At 42.9% G+C, this 13758-nt stretch overlaps 1 protein-coding gene across 1 annotated transcript in view; it reads right to left on the bottom strand.

Annotated features, from left to right (window-relative positions):
• Positions 1 to 13758, bottom strand: part of LOC141161998 (cytohesin-3) — a 114485-nt gene that overhangs the window by 58536 nt on the left and 42191 nt on the right. Inside the window, exons 2-3 of the mRNA XM_073647601.1 lie at positions 10631 to 10713; positions 4713 to 4777 (exon numbers count right to left, since the gene is read on the bottom strand). Of these exons, the coding sequence (XP_073503702.1) occupies positions 4713 to 4777; positions 10631 to 10713 (148 nt within the window). The remainder of the gene's footprint in view (positions 1 to 4712; positions 4778 to 10630; positions 10714 to 13758) is intronic.

Here is a 13758-nt window from a genome sequence, read left to right as displayed (position 1 = left end):
GCTTCGGCCATTTGTTTGCTAGACAGACAAGTTGACATAGAGCAATGGTCAGGAATAAAGGTTCGCCAGCTTGATCATCGACATATGTTAAAGACCCTCATAGGGGTTGTCACGGTCTTTCATATTGCCAGCCTATTCTTAGATTGGTCATCAATGTCAGTTCAGTGGGGGTCCAACACCTGTACCCTGACTGCCAGAAGTAACAGGGTCCAGAGCCAGAACAATAAAGCCCCATTCACAGTTAAGTGTCCGCTCCTGGGTCGGGTAGCTCAGCTTCCATTCTTTGCAGTAAGAGCAGAGTTGTATTATCAAAGAACGGCCTCTAGACAGTGTACAGAGTGGTAGTGCGTGCTCCACTACACAGCGTGCAGAGTGGTAGTGCGTGCTCCACTACACAGCGTGCAGAGTGGTAGTGCGTGCTCCACTACACAGCGTGCAGAGTGGGAGTGCGTGCTCCACTACACAGCGTGCAGAGTGGGAGTGCGTGCTCCACTACACAGCGTGCAGAGTGGGAGTGCGTGCTCCACTACACAGCGTGCAGAGTGGGAGTGCGTGCTCCACTACACAGCGTGCAGAGTGGGAGTGCGTGCTCCACTACACAGCGTGCAGAGTGGGAGTGCGTGCTCCACTACACAGCGTGCAGAGTGGGAGTGCGTGCTCCACTACACAGCGTGCAGAGTGGGAGTGCGTGCTCCACTACACAGCGTGCAGAGTGGGAGTCAGTGCTCCACTACACAGCGTGCAGAGTGGGAGTCAGTGCTCCACTACACAGCGTGCAGAGTGGAAGTGAGTGCTCCACTACACAGCGTGCAGAGTGGGAGTGAGTGCTCCACTACACAGCGTGCAGAGTGGAAGTGAGTGCTCCACTACACAGCGTGCAGAGTGGTAGTGCGTGCTCCACTACACAGCGTGCAGAGTGGTAGTGCGTGCTCCACTACACAGCGTGCAGAGTGGTAGTGCGTGCTCCACTACACAGCGTGCAGAGTGGTAGTGCGTGCTCCACTACACAGCGTGCAGAGTGGTAGTGCGTGCTCCACTACACAGCGTGCAGAGTGGGAGTCAGTGCTCCACTACACAGCGTGCAGAGTGGGAGTCAGTGCTCCACTACACAGCGTGCAGAGTGGGAGTCAGTGCTCCACTACACAGCGTGCAGAGTGGGAGTCAGTGCTCCACTACACAGCGTGCAGAGTGGGAGTCAGTGCTCCACTACACAGCGTGCAGAGTGGGAGTCAGTGCTCCACTACACAGCGTGCAGAGTGGGAGTCAGTGCTCCACTACACAGCGTGCAGAGTGGTAGTGCTTGCTCCACTACACAGCGTGCAGAGTGGTAGTGCTTGCTGCACTACACAGCGTGCAGAGTGGTAGTGCTTGCTGCACTACACAGCGTGCAGAGTGGTAGTGCTTGCTCCACTACACAGCGTGCAGAGTGGTAGTGCGTGCTCCACTACACAGTGTGCAGAGTGGTAGTGTGTGCTCCACTACGCAGTGTGCAGAGTGGTAGTGCGTGGTCCACTACGCAGTGTGCAGAGTGGTAGTGTGTGCTCCACACAGTGTGCTTCAAGAGGCATAGGGGTCCAAAGTCCAGCCCCTTCAGCGATCCGATACTGATCACTTATCAAATAATTAGCCAAAAAATGAAAGGACATTTTTCAGCAGTCTGCTTTTTTTGGGTCTGTTTGTCCATTTTGTTTTTTATTATAGAGTGATATTTTTTTTTCTCATATTATAAAATTTTTTAAAAAAGTAAGATTTTCCTACACATTAAAAAGTAAAAAAAAAATGGATACATGGATGGCATTTGTGTGCTGTCCTTTTTTGTCACTGTCCCATTTATTTAATTTTTTGGCGGAAAGTTGTTGAACATGTCCATAGACTACATTGGGTATGATTTCAGATGATACAGGACTTCCACATAAACTTTGGAGCAACCGATCCAGAGTGATTAAAAAGAATGGAGAGATCTGTAATTTTTATCATATTTACACTTCAACTGTGAGAGACAGAATCTTAAAAAAAATAATCCAGAAAACCACCCTGTATGATTTTTGCATAATTAATTAGCATGAAATAAGTATTTGATACAATAGAAAAATAGAACTTAAAGAAGTTGTCCACTACTTTTTAAGAGTACCCCAATGTATAAACCCTGTGATTAGAAGACATTTTGTAAATACTTTGCTGTGTCTTTATTGCCTGTGAGCGGCGCTATCCTTGGTCACTCACAGGCATCACGTGACCCCCCGGCTGAGGTCACGTCAAGTGAGGCGTGAAATCAGTGACTCGGTCCCCACGGTGGATGCTGGGCTGTAGGCGGGGTTACCCGGTGTCACACTCAGCAACCACCGCGCGCTTTCCCAATGAATGAGTATGATAGGGAATTTAGATTGTGAGCCCCAAAGGGGACAGTGCTGTAATGTCTGTAAAGCGCTGTGGAAATAATGGCGCTATATAAGAGAGTAAAAATAAATAAAATGAGGAGAGGGAGAGCACGGTGGATGCTGGGTGTGAGGCGCGGGGTAACCCATCCCACAGCCCTGCATCCACCGTGGAACGCAGAAGAGGAGACCCCCGGCTGCATCTGGAACCATGACGTGACATCAGCGGATGTCAGAGCCGGCTGCAGCTGGGGGTCACGTGATGCGGGGGTCACAGCCAGCGATAGCGCCACTCACAGGTGAGAAAGACGAGTCCAAAACGTCTTATAATAACTGGGTTGATACATTGTGGGACTCTTAAAAAGTAGCGGACAACTCCTTTAATATTTGGTACAGAAACCTTCGTTTGCAATTACAGAGGTCAGATGTTTCAAATCAGCAGTGAAGCAAATACTTCCCCACTGTATATATGCCTAGGATGGCTGATGGTACAGGTCAGTGCATTGCACCCCATATATGAAGCATGACATTTGCTCATCTGAAAGCTACCCAAGGCTGTATTCACATGCAGCAGACATGCTCAGAAAACTGCCATGGACCTGAGCCAGAGTGGTACTTAAACGAGACGTTCATGAATCAGTTAATTTTGCAGGAAAACAGCCGTTTCCCCAGCAAAACCATGAGACCATTATAATTGGGTGAAACGGCTGTTTCCCTCCAAAAATAAGTAATTTGACATTAAGAAGTTCAAAGAAAGTTGGGTGCATTTTTTCTTTTTCCGTCTGCTGCGTGTGATCACAGCCTAAATAAAATCTAATTAAACTGCTGATGACTTGGTACCACACCCAGGACTCCTCCGAAAGTTAAATCTAATCTAATTATCCCTAATGTGTGTTGGAGCTGCAGCTCTCCAGGTGGCTCACTAGATCACATAGTTTTGTAATGTCTGATGACTGTTCCCTAGTGGGGGGAGGCAACACTTTACAATTATTTGACTACAAATAAATGAATGAATGAATGAATGAATGGCAAAACTTCTCCTATTCACAACAATGTTCAAAAAAGAAAGAGCACGGATTGCCATGTGTGCCAGGAGTGATATTTCATTAACTCATAGATTAGTATTGGAGATTTTGATCTGTAACTTGAATCAAAGACAGATGTCTCTATTAGTTATTTTGTGGCCCAATTAAAAACAAACAAAAAAAAAAAAACGGGGACATATGAACAGCTCGATAGATTATAACGAGTATGTCTTCTATACATGAAAAACACGGTTACAACATATATGTGTTCTTGTCAACAAAAATGCAGATGGAAACTTTAGACCCCATTATACATCAATAATCTCCGGAGTATTCTACAGGATACATTTCAAAGTGAGTTAAGCATAGTTAGAGCCAAAGAGTACATGAAAGCCTACATTTGTACAAAATTGTATTACAATGATATATATGACGACTACCTGTCTCTCTATGTATCTATGGAGGAAAGAGTAGAAAGGAAACCCTAATTTTATAGATTAATTATATATATATATATATATATATATATATATATATATATATATTTTTTTTTTATTTATTTATTTTTTTTTTTCCCCTTTACACATTTTATATACACGCCTCTCATAGAACCAGAGGTTCCAAAAGTTGATGGATCTGTAAATTTGCAGATAAGTACACCAAACAACAGTTTACATTTTCATTAAAGGTTCATTTAGAAGAGCAAAGAACCCATGTAAACATGACCTCGATCACCAAATGAACAAGACAGGCCCTAATTCAGCAGGTAATCGGATCGTTTATGCATAAAAATTAAGGGAATCAGCAGCACATCACTGTATGCAAACAGGGGATGTGCTGCTAATGACATGATGATCTATGGGGACAGAACGGTCGTATTAACATGCCTGTCGGCTGGGTAAACAGGCCGTCTAAGGGCACAGTCAGGCGGCTCTATAAATTGGACAGATTGGACAACAATGCACGGACTGGCCGGAAGCTTTCCCCACATGAGCGGGACAGCTGCACAGAACTATATAAAGCGGTCATGCTTGGGTCGGTAGAGCCGCCGGTCAGTCCGTGCATTACAGTCCGATCTCGTTCCAATTTATACGGCCGTCTTTGTGCGCCCTAAGAAGCACCGATTGACTTGTATATAGTAATTAGTGCTCCTTAAGGACTTAAGATCAGTCCATCTGAATGCACCTCAGGGCCGCATGAACACGTCCAGTATTTGGTCAGTATTGTACATCAGTATTTGTAAGCCAAAACCAGGTTCAATGCTTCTAAGAACCTGTGACACACGAGCATTTGTAGTGTGAATGGCGCTTACCTTTCTTCTACAGACGTTAGATTGTCAATTTCAGTCATCACCTCGGCAATCTCGCACTTCAGCCTCTGTATGGAGTGGAGAGAAAGCGGTTACATCCAAGGGGCTGACTATTACATGTGGGAGTCGCCAACGTTTCAGGATTCTGACACAAGACTAGGATTAGGCCGGATTTAACATCACAGGTCAATGACGTTACAGCAAAGTTCCTATATAAACCATTGTTCAGAAGACTCCATATAAAACACTTCAAAAGTGGCAGACAGAAAACTTTTTGTTTGTGCGTAAAAATCAAATCGCAAACAAAAAGAAGAGAATGAAAGAGGCAATTGTGTGCAGACAACAGCCAGCTTTGTTAAAATGGCGTGAGCAAAACCGGCAAACACATTTCCTCTCTAATTCACCAAAGCTGTGACCGCGCTTAAGTAAATTAGGAGTACGGCAGAGATTCCCAAAAATAGGCGGCAATGTTGTGTGGATGATAAGAGCACAGAGCAGTCTCAGGGCCGGATATCGGAGATAAAACTTACCAGGTTACGCCACGTTCACATGACCGTATTTTCGGTGCAAGTGATGACCGTGAAAAAAAAACAAAACACGGACAGTACTTGGACCAACGTTATTCTGTAGAGCTGTTCAGATTACAGTTTTTGTTTTTTTTTTACATTTTCATGGACTGAATAACAAAAAAAAATTGCAGCATGCACTAGTCTATCCCGTATTTTGGATTAGACTCACATATTCAATTCTATGGGTGCAACAGAACCATTAAGGATCATCCATATAGCACTTTTTTAACATAGGAAATTGTATTTGGTTTTCAAAATTTTTTATTGCGGATTTATAAAAACGGATGACAATACGGATGAAAACTAGTCAGTTCGTTCTGAATGAAATTTTTCTTTTTTTCATACGTTCATGTGAACCTAGCCTAACCCAAGCCATGCTAACTTCATGTACCAAAAATTAAAGTTAACATGTCATCAGTTGCTAAAGGCAACTCTTTCCTTTTCAGAAGTCAAACATTGGTGGCCTATCCTTTAAGGTGTCCTCATTTCTGCATCGGGAGGTGAGCAGTACCAGTGATGTTGCATCCATAGATGCCTGCCGGGATGCAGAAAAAATCGTGGCTGAGCCCTATTTATTATAAGCGAGCCTTGATGAGGGACATCGTGAGTAGATATAACTGCAGGTATCGAGCAGGAGTACCATTAATGAATGATACGTGTATGCGTCCTGGCAGGTAAGTGTAGACACAACGTCATAGACACTGCTCACCTCCTGATGCGGAAGTGACTAGTGCCAGACAACCCCTTTAGGACAGACTATTCAACCGGTTTAAAATGTTTTGCAGATAATAGTCAAAGCAATAAAGGCCCCATACATATTAGACTAATGTCCACTAAACCAGCCAATTTCAGCGGCACTGGCCGGGCTGTGGAGTCGGCAAGCCAAACTTCCGACTCCGACTCCTCAATTTCCATGGCACCGACTCCACGACTCCGACTCCCTCATGGCTCATGTTTAAGTGATAAATTTACTGTAGCACAGATTCATCTCAGCTAAAAGTCTAGACCCTTAGATCAGGAATAGGACATTTCATAACGTTACCAAATTCTTATGAAAAAATATTCCCCACAAACTGCATTGTACTACCATACCCAATTTATTATATATTTTAGGAGTCGGAGTCGGTCCATTTTACACCGACTCTGACTCCACCAAAATGGGCTCAGACTTCGACTCCACAGCTCTGGGTACTGGTCAACCATTTCACATGTATGGGGGGCATCCTGACTCCCCCCTGAGATATAATGTCAGACAGAAGGGTCAGGCAGATTGAATTCCAGGTGGAGACCCTTTTGTTTCTGTAGGTGGGAAACCACTGCCACTGGCTTACTTGGCTCTCCAGTACTCCTTCATAATCAGTTATGTGTATGGGGGAGGTCAGGAAAGATAGTATCAATGCAGGGTGAACAAAGACAACAGGGGAGCAGGGCAATTTTAGTACAGGAGCAATAGGGGGTTAGTAAGGGAAGTATTAATCATTTTGCAGTTTTATAGGATTACAGGACAACATCTGCATGGAGTTTGTATGTTCTCCCCGTGTTTGTGTGGGTTTCCTACGGGTTCTCCGGTTTCCTCCCACACTGCACAGATAGGGAATTTAGCTTGTGAACCCCATTGCGGATAGTAAATGATGGCAATATCTGTAAAGCTCTGCGGCATATGCTGGTGCTATATAAGCACATAATAGGGTATTTAAAAAATATTTTATGTGGTTGTACCCATGAATGAATGGGACGAAAATGAATCAATTCTTACAGAGAAGCCACTGTGTAAGCAATAACAAGTGCCTTCAATCTGTTGATAGGGGGGGGGGTCTAATCCTATAATAAGTATAAGCCATCATGGTAAATACCCTATATACATCTATTTCCCACCACACATGCTACTCAGTAACTACATCCAGCTGTGATTTATCTGGGTTCATCTTCCCAGTTCACATAATTTATGTCTACCGATGGCGATTGCTCAACTCTAAGGAACATCCTGCAGACATTGAAAAGGCAATCCTCCGAGAGACCTAAAATATTTTAGCCTTTGCATATCAGCCACTTTCTCAGCAGACTCCACACCCAGATGTGTCATAATGATGTGCGGATCACTCACCCAGCTGGATGGAGATAATCTCACTCACCGCATCCAAGAAAGATCCCAGCACCATCCCTACACACAGCCTGGAATTCTCCCACTGCCACAAGATCAAAAGTGGTCAGTTATTGCTCTTATAGGATTCCTGATGCTCTCCTGAGTATTTCAGGAGTTTTTTAAATCCACCATATGGTTCCTGACATAGGGGCCTTTTTATTTGCTGCTAATCTAATGCAGAACAGCCTAAAGACATGCCCCAGAGGATCAATGGACCACACCCCTTTGATAAAGACAACAAAACTAGAACTAAACAAAAAGGCCCATATCTCTAGAACCCTATGGCAGATTTTTAAAAGAAAAACTGGTATACTCAAGAGAGCATCAAGAATAACATAAGAGCAAAAACTGGTCGCTTTAAGAGTAGGGCCAGCAGAGGTATCTGGGTCCATTAAAGGGGTTTTCCCACGAACAAAAGTTCTTTTAAATCAATAGCTCTAACAATAAGTTCCACAATTGGATGTGTTTCAATAAAATGTTCCTGTGCTGAGATAATCTTATATATGTGCCCCTGCTGTGTACTGTGTAATGGCTGTGTCTGACCGTGCAGGAACATGGTCTGACCATACCACATTCCCTGGGCAGGGGGGGAAGCAAAAGAGTATACAGACAGGACAGCACAGGATCACAGCTGATTCTTTCTTTGAAGTAAAACATGGTTTAAGAACAGGCAGGGAAATGTTTTACCCACACAAAAATCAGCTGTGATCCCCTGCTGTAATGTCTGTATACTCTTTTGCTTCCTCCCCTGCCCAGGAGCTGTGGTATTATCAGACCATGTTCCATACACGGTCAGTCACAGCCATTACACAGTACACAGCAGGGGCACATTTATAAGATTATCTCAGCACAGGAACATTTTATTTAAACACATCAAATTGTGGAAATTATTATTCCAAGATCTATTGATTAAAATCAACTTTCGTTTGTGGGAAAACCCCTTTAAGTTGGCATTTTAAGCCTCTAAAGCTATACATTTATTTAGTCACAGAATCACTCAAGCTTTAAACTACTTGGTCCCTGCACTTTCTTTTATGCTGCATTACTGTATGGGCCAGGAAAACTTCTGGAGTATCCGTCTAGCATATCTCCAGACCCCCACTCACCATTATGGGCAAAAGAGCGTACTTTCAGCTGCCAAGGTAGATGGCACTAGCCGGTGAGTTCAGCGATTGGCTACAGCAGTGATGCGCACTGCCGACATGACGTCAGCGCCGCAGCCAGAACGCTGAGACCACAGTGTGTGTATAATTATAGAATTTATTTTATATACACACAAAACACACAGACAAAATTGCTCAGTGAAATATCTTTAAACTGACAAAACTAATTTTCAATTTAAATTTACTGAATATCAACTAATGGGGATCAGACCGTGCTTTTTTTTACTTTAGAATAGTAGTTCAACAGAGGATTTAGATCAGGGCTGGGCTCATAGAAGCCACTTTACCATAGTCCAATGCTTTGCTCTTAATCAATCTTGGATGTTTTGGGTCATTTGTTGGAGGACCCATGACCTGCGACTCAGACCAAGTTTTCTGACACTCGGCAGAACATTTTGCTTCAAAAGGCCTTGATAGTCTTGAGATTTCATTGTACCCTGCACCAATTCTAGACACCTCCTGTCAGATGCAGCCCCAAAACATAACTAAGCCTCCCAGAAGCTTTGTGGCTTGTCAATATGTATTTTGGCAAATTCTAGTCTTGCTATTATATGATTTGCTTTCAAATGTGGTTTCCTCCTCAGTCGTCTTCCATGAAGTCTACTATGGCCAAGACAGCGATGGATGGCGCGACACTGATGTACCTTAAACTTGGAGTTCATCTCTAATGTCTTTGGAAGTTGTTCTGGGCTCTTTTATTACCATTCGTATTATCAGTCTCTTCAATTTGTCATCAATCTTCCTCTTGCAGCCACGTCCAGGGAGGTTGGCTACAGTCCCATAAACCTTAACCTTCTGAATAATATGTGCAACTGTAGCAAGAGGAACATCAAACTGTTTGGAGATGGTCTTATAACCTTTACCTTTAACATATTTGTTTATCATTTTCTTTCTTATTTCCTGTGACACCGCTCTCCTTAAAGCACCACTCCAGCGTTTTTTGTTTTTCAGTGCTGGAGTGGGGCATCTAATGTATGGTTCACCTTTTTTCGGCATCATCTTGTGACTGCATCTTCTGACTGGCCAGAAGTCAGAAGCTACGTTACAAGCTCTAAATGCAAGTCTATGAGAGTCAGAACGGGGCTCTCAAAGAATTTGCATTGAGGTGTGACCTCTGGCTTACTCCAGCAGACACTGGAGTGATCCGTTAGGCCAGAAACTGCCAGAGACTGATGGGTGCAGCGGAGTTAGAAAGTGAAGATTGAACCTGCTCTCATACTGGCCTGGGGCTAAGACCTTAGATTAGAAGCACCACTCCAGAGGTAAAATTAAAAAAAACGCTGGAGTGGTGCTTTAACATTCTTTGGTCCATATTCAGTGTGGTTCACACAACGATACCAAACAGCACAGTGACTACTTTTCACCCTCTAAATAGGTAGACTGACTGATTACAAGTCCGTAGACACCTGTGATGCTAATTACAGGACACACCTCAGTTTAATAAGTCCTTATGGTCAAGTTATTTTTGATCTTTTCAAGTGGTATCATCACTTTTGTCAAGGCCATTTTTATTAGTATTTTTTTTTCTGCTGAACCATATTTCAAAAGCAATGTCTGATTCTCCTTAGGTGGAATTCAGTAAATTTAAGTGGAAAATTACTTTTGTCAGTTTCAAGTTGTGGATTTTACTTACTTTAACAGAAGGATACCAACAATTTTGCCAATGTTTATAAACGATGTTCATTCAGGGGGTACGGTGTATATTTTTGTGTGTTTAACAGGCACATTCTGTTTTTTTGTCATAGATAGATAGATAGATTTTTTTATTTTTTTGGTAGACGTGCCCTAAGGCCATGGTGGTACAGTGAGGTCATATAGACAGGTATATGAACCGTACTTTGAGATATGCAGCCATATGTCAAGGATCCTTAAATGGAAGATATCTATGGTAGGCTAGGACTGCAAAACTAGAAAACAAAATTATAATCGAAATGGAAGGGCTTTTTTCCTGAAAAATTGTAGAAAATATCCACACCTGAAAATTGACCAAAAATAAAAAATTGGATATAAACTTCTACAGAAAACTGTGAAATATTCCAAAATTACCTCAATGTCATCTATAAGCTCTTTCTTCCTTCGTCTTATATTTAACAATTCTTCTCTCTCCTCACACGAGAGATCTTCTGGCACTAAAAGAGAAAAGAAAATACTGTAAGCGACCCACAATAGAAAAGGAGGACGCTAACAATAAAAACGACCACATCCTAACCAAACCAATCTATTAATAACTAGAAGGTTTCCAGACCACGACGACACCCGCTGCTAAAGCCGAACTTCACCTTCTGTTTTACTTTCTGAATTACAGACTGTCTTTTTGGGCTGGTTTCGTGTGACATGTCGCAGATGCAAAGTCACCATCACCAAGACTGCCGAGTAATTCAATTTAGCAGATTCATTGCCTGGCCACAGTGACAGGAAACACTCAGCGGCCACAAATATTCCAGGGCTAAGATCCCTGGGCAACAAAAGGGTTAATTTTTCCATTTCCTGAATCAGGAAATCAGCAATCAAATGTGTATGGAAGGAGAAGAAAAAGAAAAACCTCTGCCTGATTACTACACGCCTAGGGGATAGACGGTGTGCAGAATGAAGGCTACAGCGCCGGTACACATACAGCAAAGAGGACGGTAGCCTGCCACCACCCGGATCACAAATCCTAAAATACTAAGGGCTTACCACGATGTGAGGACAGCCATTCTTTATCGCCAAATGTTTATCCAGAGCACAGAAATCCTGTATAAGTCCAGATCGGTTTATTCTGACCTGCACAGATGTTCAGGCTTATTAGCCCTCATCAGCGGAGGACGAGGAAACCAAGCCTCTCTGGAATAGGGTTTGTCGGGAAGCCCGATAGTATACCCCGGCCTCGTTCACATATGTCCGGCTGTCAGGCAAAGGACGTTCTCTCGGGCTTTTTACATAACAGAATCTGTTGTAGTATTTTTTTTTCACTGGGAATAAGCTACATCCCTCATTCATTTTAAAGGGAACTTTTCCCATTGAGTATGCAGTCCCATCTGGGGGCAGCACAGTATAGAGCAGAAGCTGAGCAGATTGCTATATTGGTTCATCATAAAAATCCCAGCTCTTTCGAAGCTTTGGAGTCAAGTGGGCGGTCCTAATCAGCGATTGACAACTCTCTCTTATACAGAGAAAGCAATCAATCACTGATTAAGACCGCCCACTGGACACCAAAGCAGGAATCTCCATTAATAAGATACAATTAATACTGAATGTTTTCCCACAAACCATCTCGATATCATTTAGCTCCACTTCTCCTGCGCCATAACATGATGCTCATAACTTGGGCAGGATGTCCATGCCCACATAACCCTGGTGGTCTCTCGAAGCCTCCACTCCTGCCTGATGGAGCATCATTTTACTAGTAATTGGTCTACTTGCTCTATAAACAATAGCTACCATATCTTGCACTGACGACATCTGAGAAACCTTAAAACAGCCATTTACAAGTTAGGAAATAAAATAACAAGTTTGGCCATTTTGGAAAGTGAAAGTCAACAATTCTGTGGTCAACTTGCCCAGCAAAATTACTATCCTAAAAATAGGAATAAGGGGATTAGTGATGGAAGGGATGTTGGACAAATATCTTCTGTTTAAAAAGGACCTTCCACCAGGTAAAAAAAAAGTAAAACAGTTTTTGCTCTTATTTTATTCCCGCTGGTCCCCTGAGTGTTCCATTGTTTTTTGTTTTTTTTTAAGCTGCCATACGGTCCCAATGATATGGGCCTTTTATTTTATTAACGGCTAATTTTTATGGTCTTTATCAAGGAAATGCAGGGGAATAATGCAGAGCATCTTTAAAACACGCCCCTGAGGATCCTGTGAGTAACGTCTCCTTGGTAAAGACCATAGAAAGTTGCACCAAATTCAAAGGACCATATCTCTGAAGCAATATGGTGGATTTAAAAAGGGAACAAAAAATAACAAAATAATGAGGGGAGCAATGAGAATAAAATAGAAGCAATAACTGACCACTTTTGACCTGGTGACAAGTCTTCTTTGAATGGAGGCAATGCTGTATTTCAGTACTTTACTGGACTTGCTTCCTTTCCCACGCCATAGGATCACAGTGAAAGACGAGTGGATGAAAGGGTCACCAAGAACAGGGGGTTAAATCATGACATGGGGGGTTCACTGCTGTGACCTGGTGGTACTCAGCATGGTCCTTTGATCTTCTGGAGCCAACATACAGCCCACCCTGTGCATCTGCTCTAATGTAGGGCTGGCAGGACTGCAGTCTATCCTACCCTACAACCAACTAACGATGTGACCCACTGAAGGAGATGCACCAAAGGTCAGACAATGTAAATAACACGATGAAAGCCAAGACCTCCTAAGAATAAGTGCAGTAATTAGTACTGGGCTTCCAAAATACAGAAGGTGCAGACCAGTAGTGCAACAAATAATCTGATGTCAAAGAGAATTTTAACAAGCAGCTTGGCTTCAGATATTTTAGAAGTAATGCCATTTTTTGGACAATCCTCTTTGTTTCAGTAGAACCCCAATAAATATGCCCTGTAAGGCTAGAGATCCACGTAGACACTTTGCTTGAGATGTAATACAGGTATCTTTCCTTTTGGCTCAACATTTCCCAAGAGGAGATGAGCATGAGAAAACCAGCTTTGAAAAACAGAATTGATTTTGTGATACTCTGTTGGGAGTTGCTTATGGTACAAGTGTATGGGTCATCCATTGGTTGTGACGTGATCTACAGACTGTCAAAGGTTTTTCTTGCACGTCACTAAAAAGTATTGAAAGTGTATCATGAGAAATTGAGAGTCCATAACAAAAATCAAGGAGCGTTAAGGGGGCTAATGGCTGTATATTATCGTGTTGTGTTACAACTTGAGGGACGGATTTCAATAGCATTTTTGAAATCACAGAATATGCGATCCTATAGTGTAAGGGCTCGTTCACACCTCTGATTTTCTCATAGGAGTGCCATTCGTGATTTTTCACTAGAACCTATGGGGCTGCGCACATGGCAGATTTTTACCTAGGACAGAGTGGTCCGCAGAAAATATTGGACACATGTCCAATTTTGATCCGAGCGTCAGATCAAAATCGGCAATGAAAGTCTACGTCATACGAGTGCGGTCTGATTTTCACGGACTGTCAGAAAAGGAGAAGGTGGAGAATTTTTTCTTCCATAT

The sequence above is a fragment of the Phyllobates terribilis genome, unplaced genomic scaffold (assembly GCF_046119375.1).
Source record: "Phyllobates terribilis strain yellow unplaced genomic scaffold, ASM4611937v1 Scaffold_9__5_contigs__length_417890890, whole genome shotgun sequence".
Classification (NCBI taxonomy): Eukaryota; Metazoa; Chordata; class Amphibia; order Anura; family Dendrobatidae; genus Phyllobates; species Phyllobates terribilis.
Note: the sequence above shows the minus strand (reverse complement) of the source record. Positions and strands in the feature narration are given on the sequence as shown.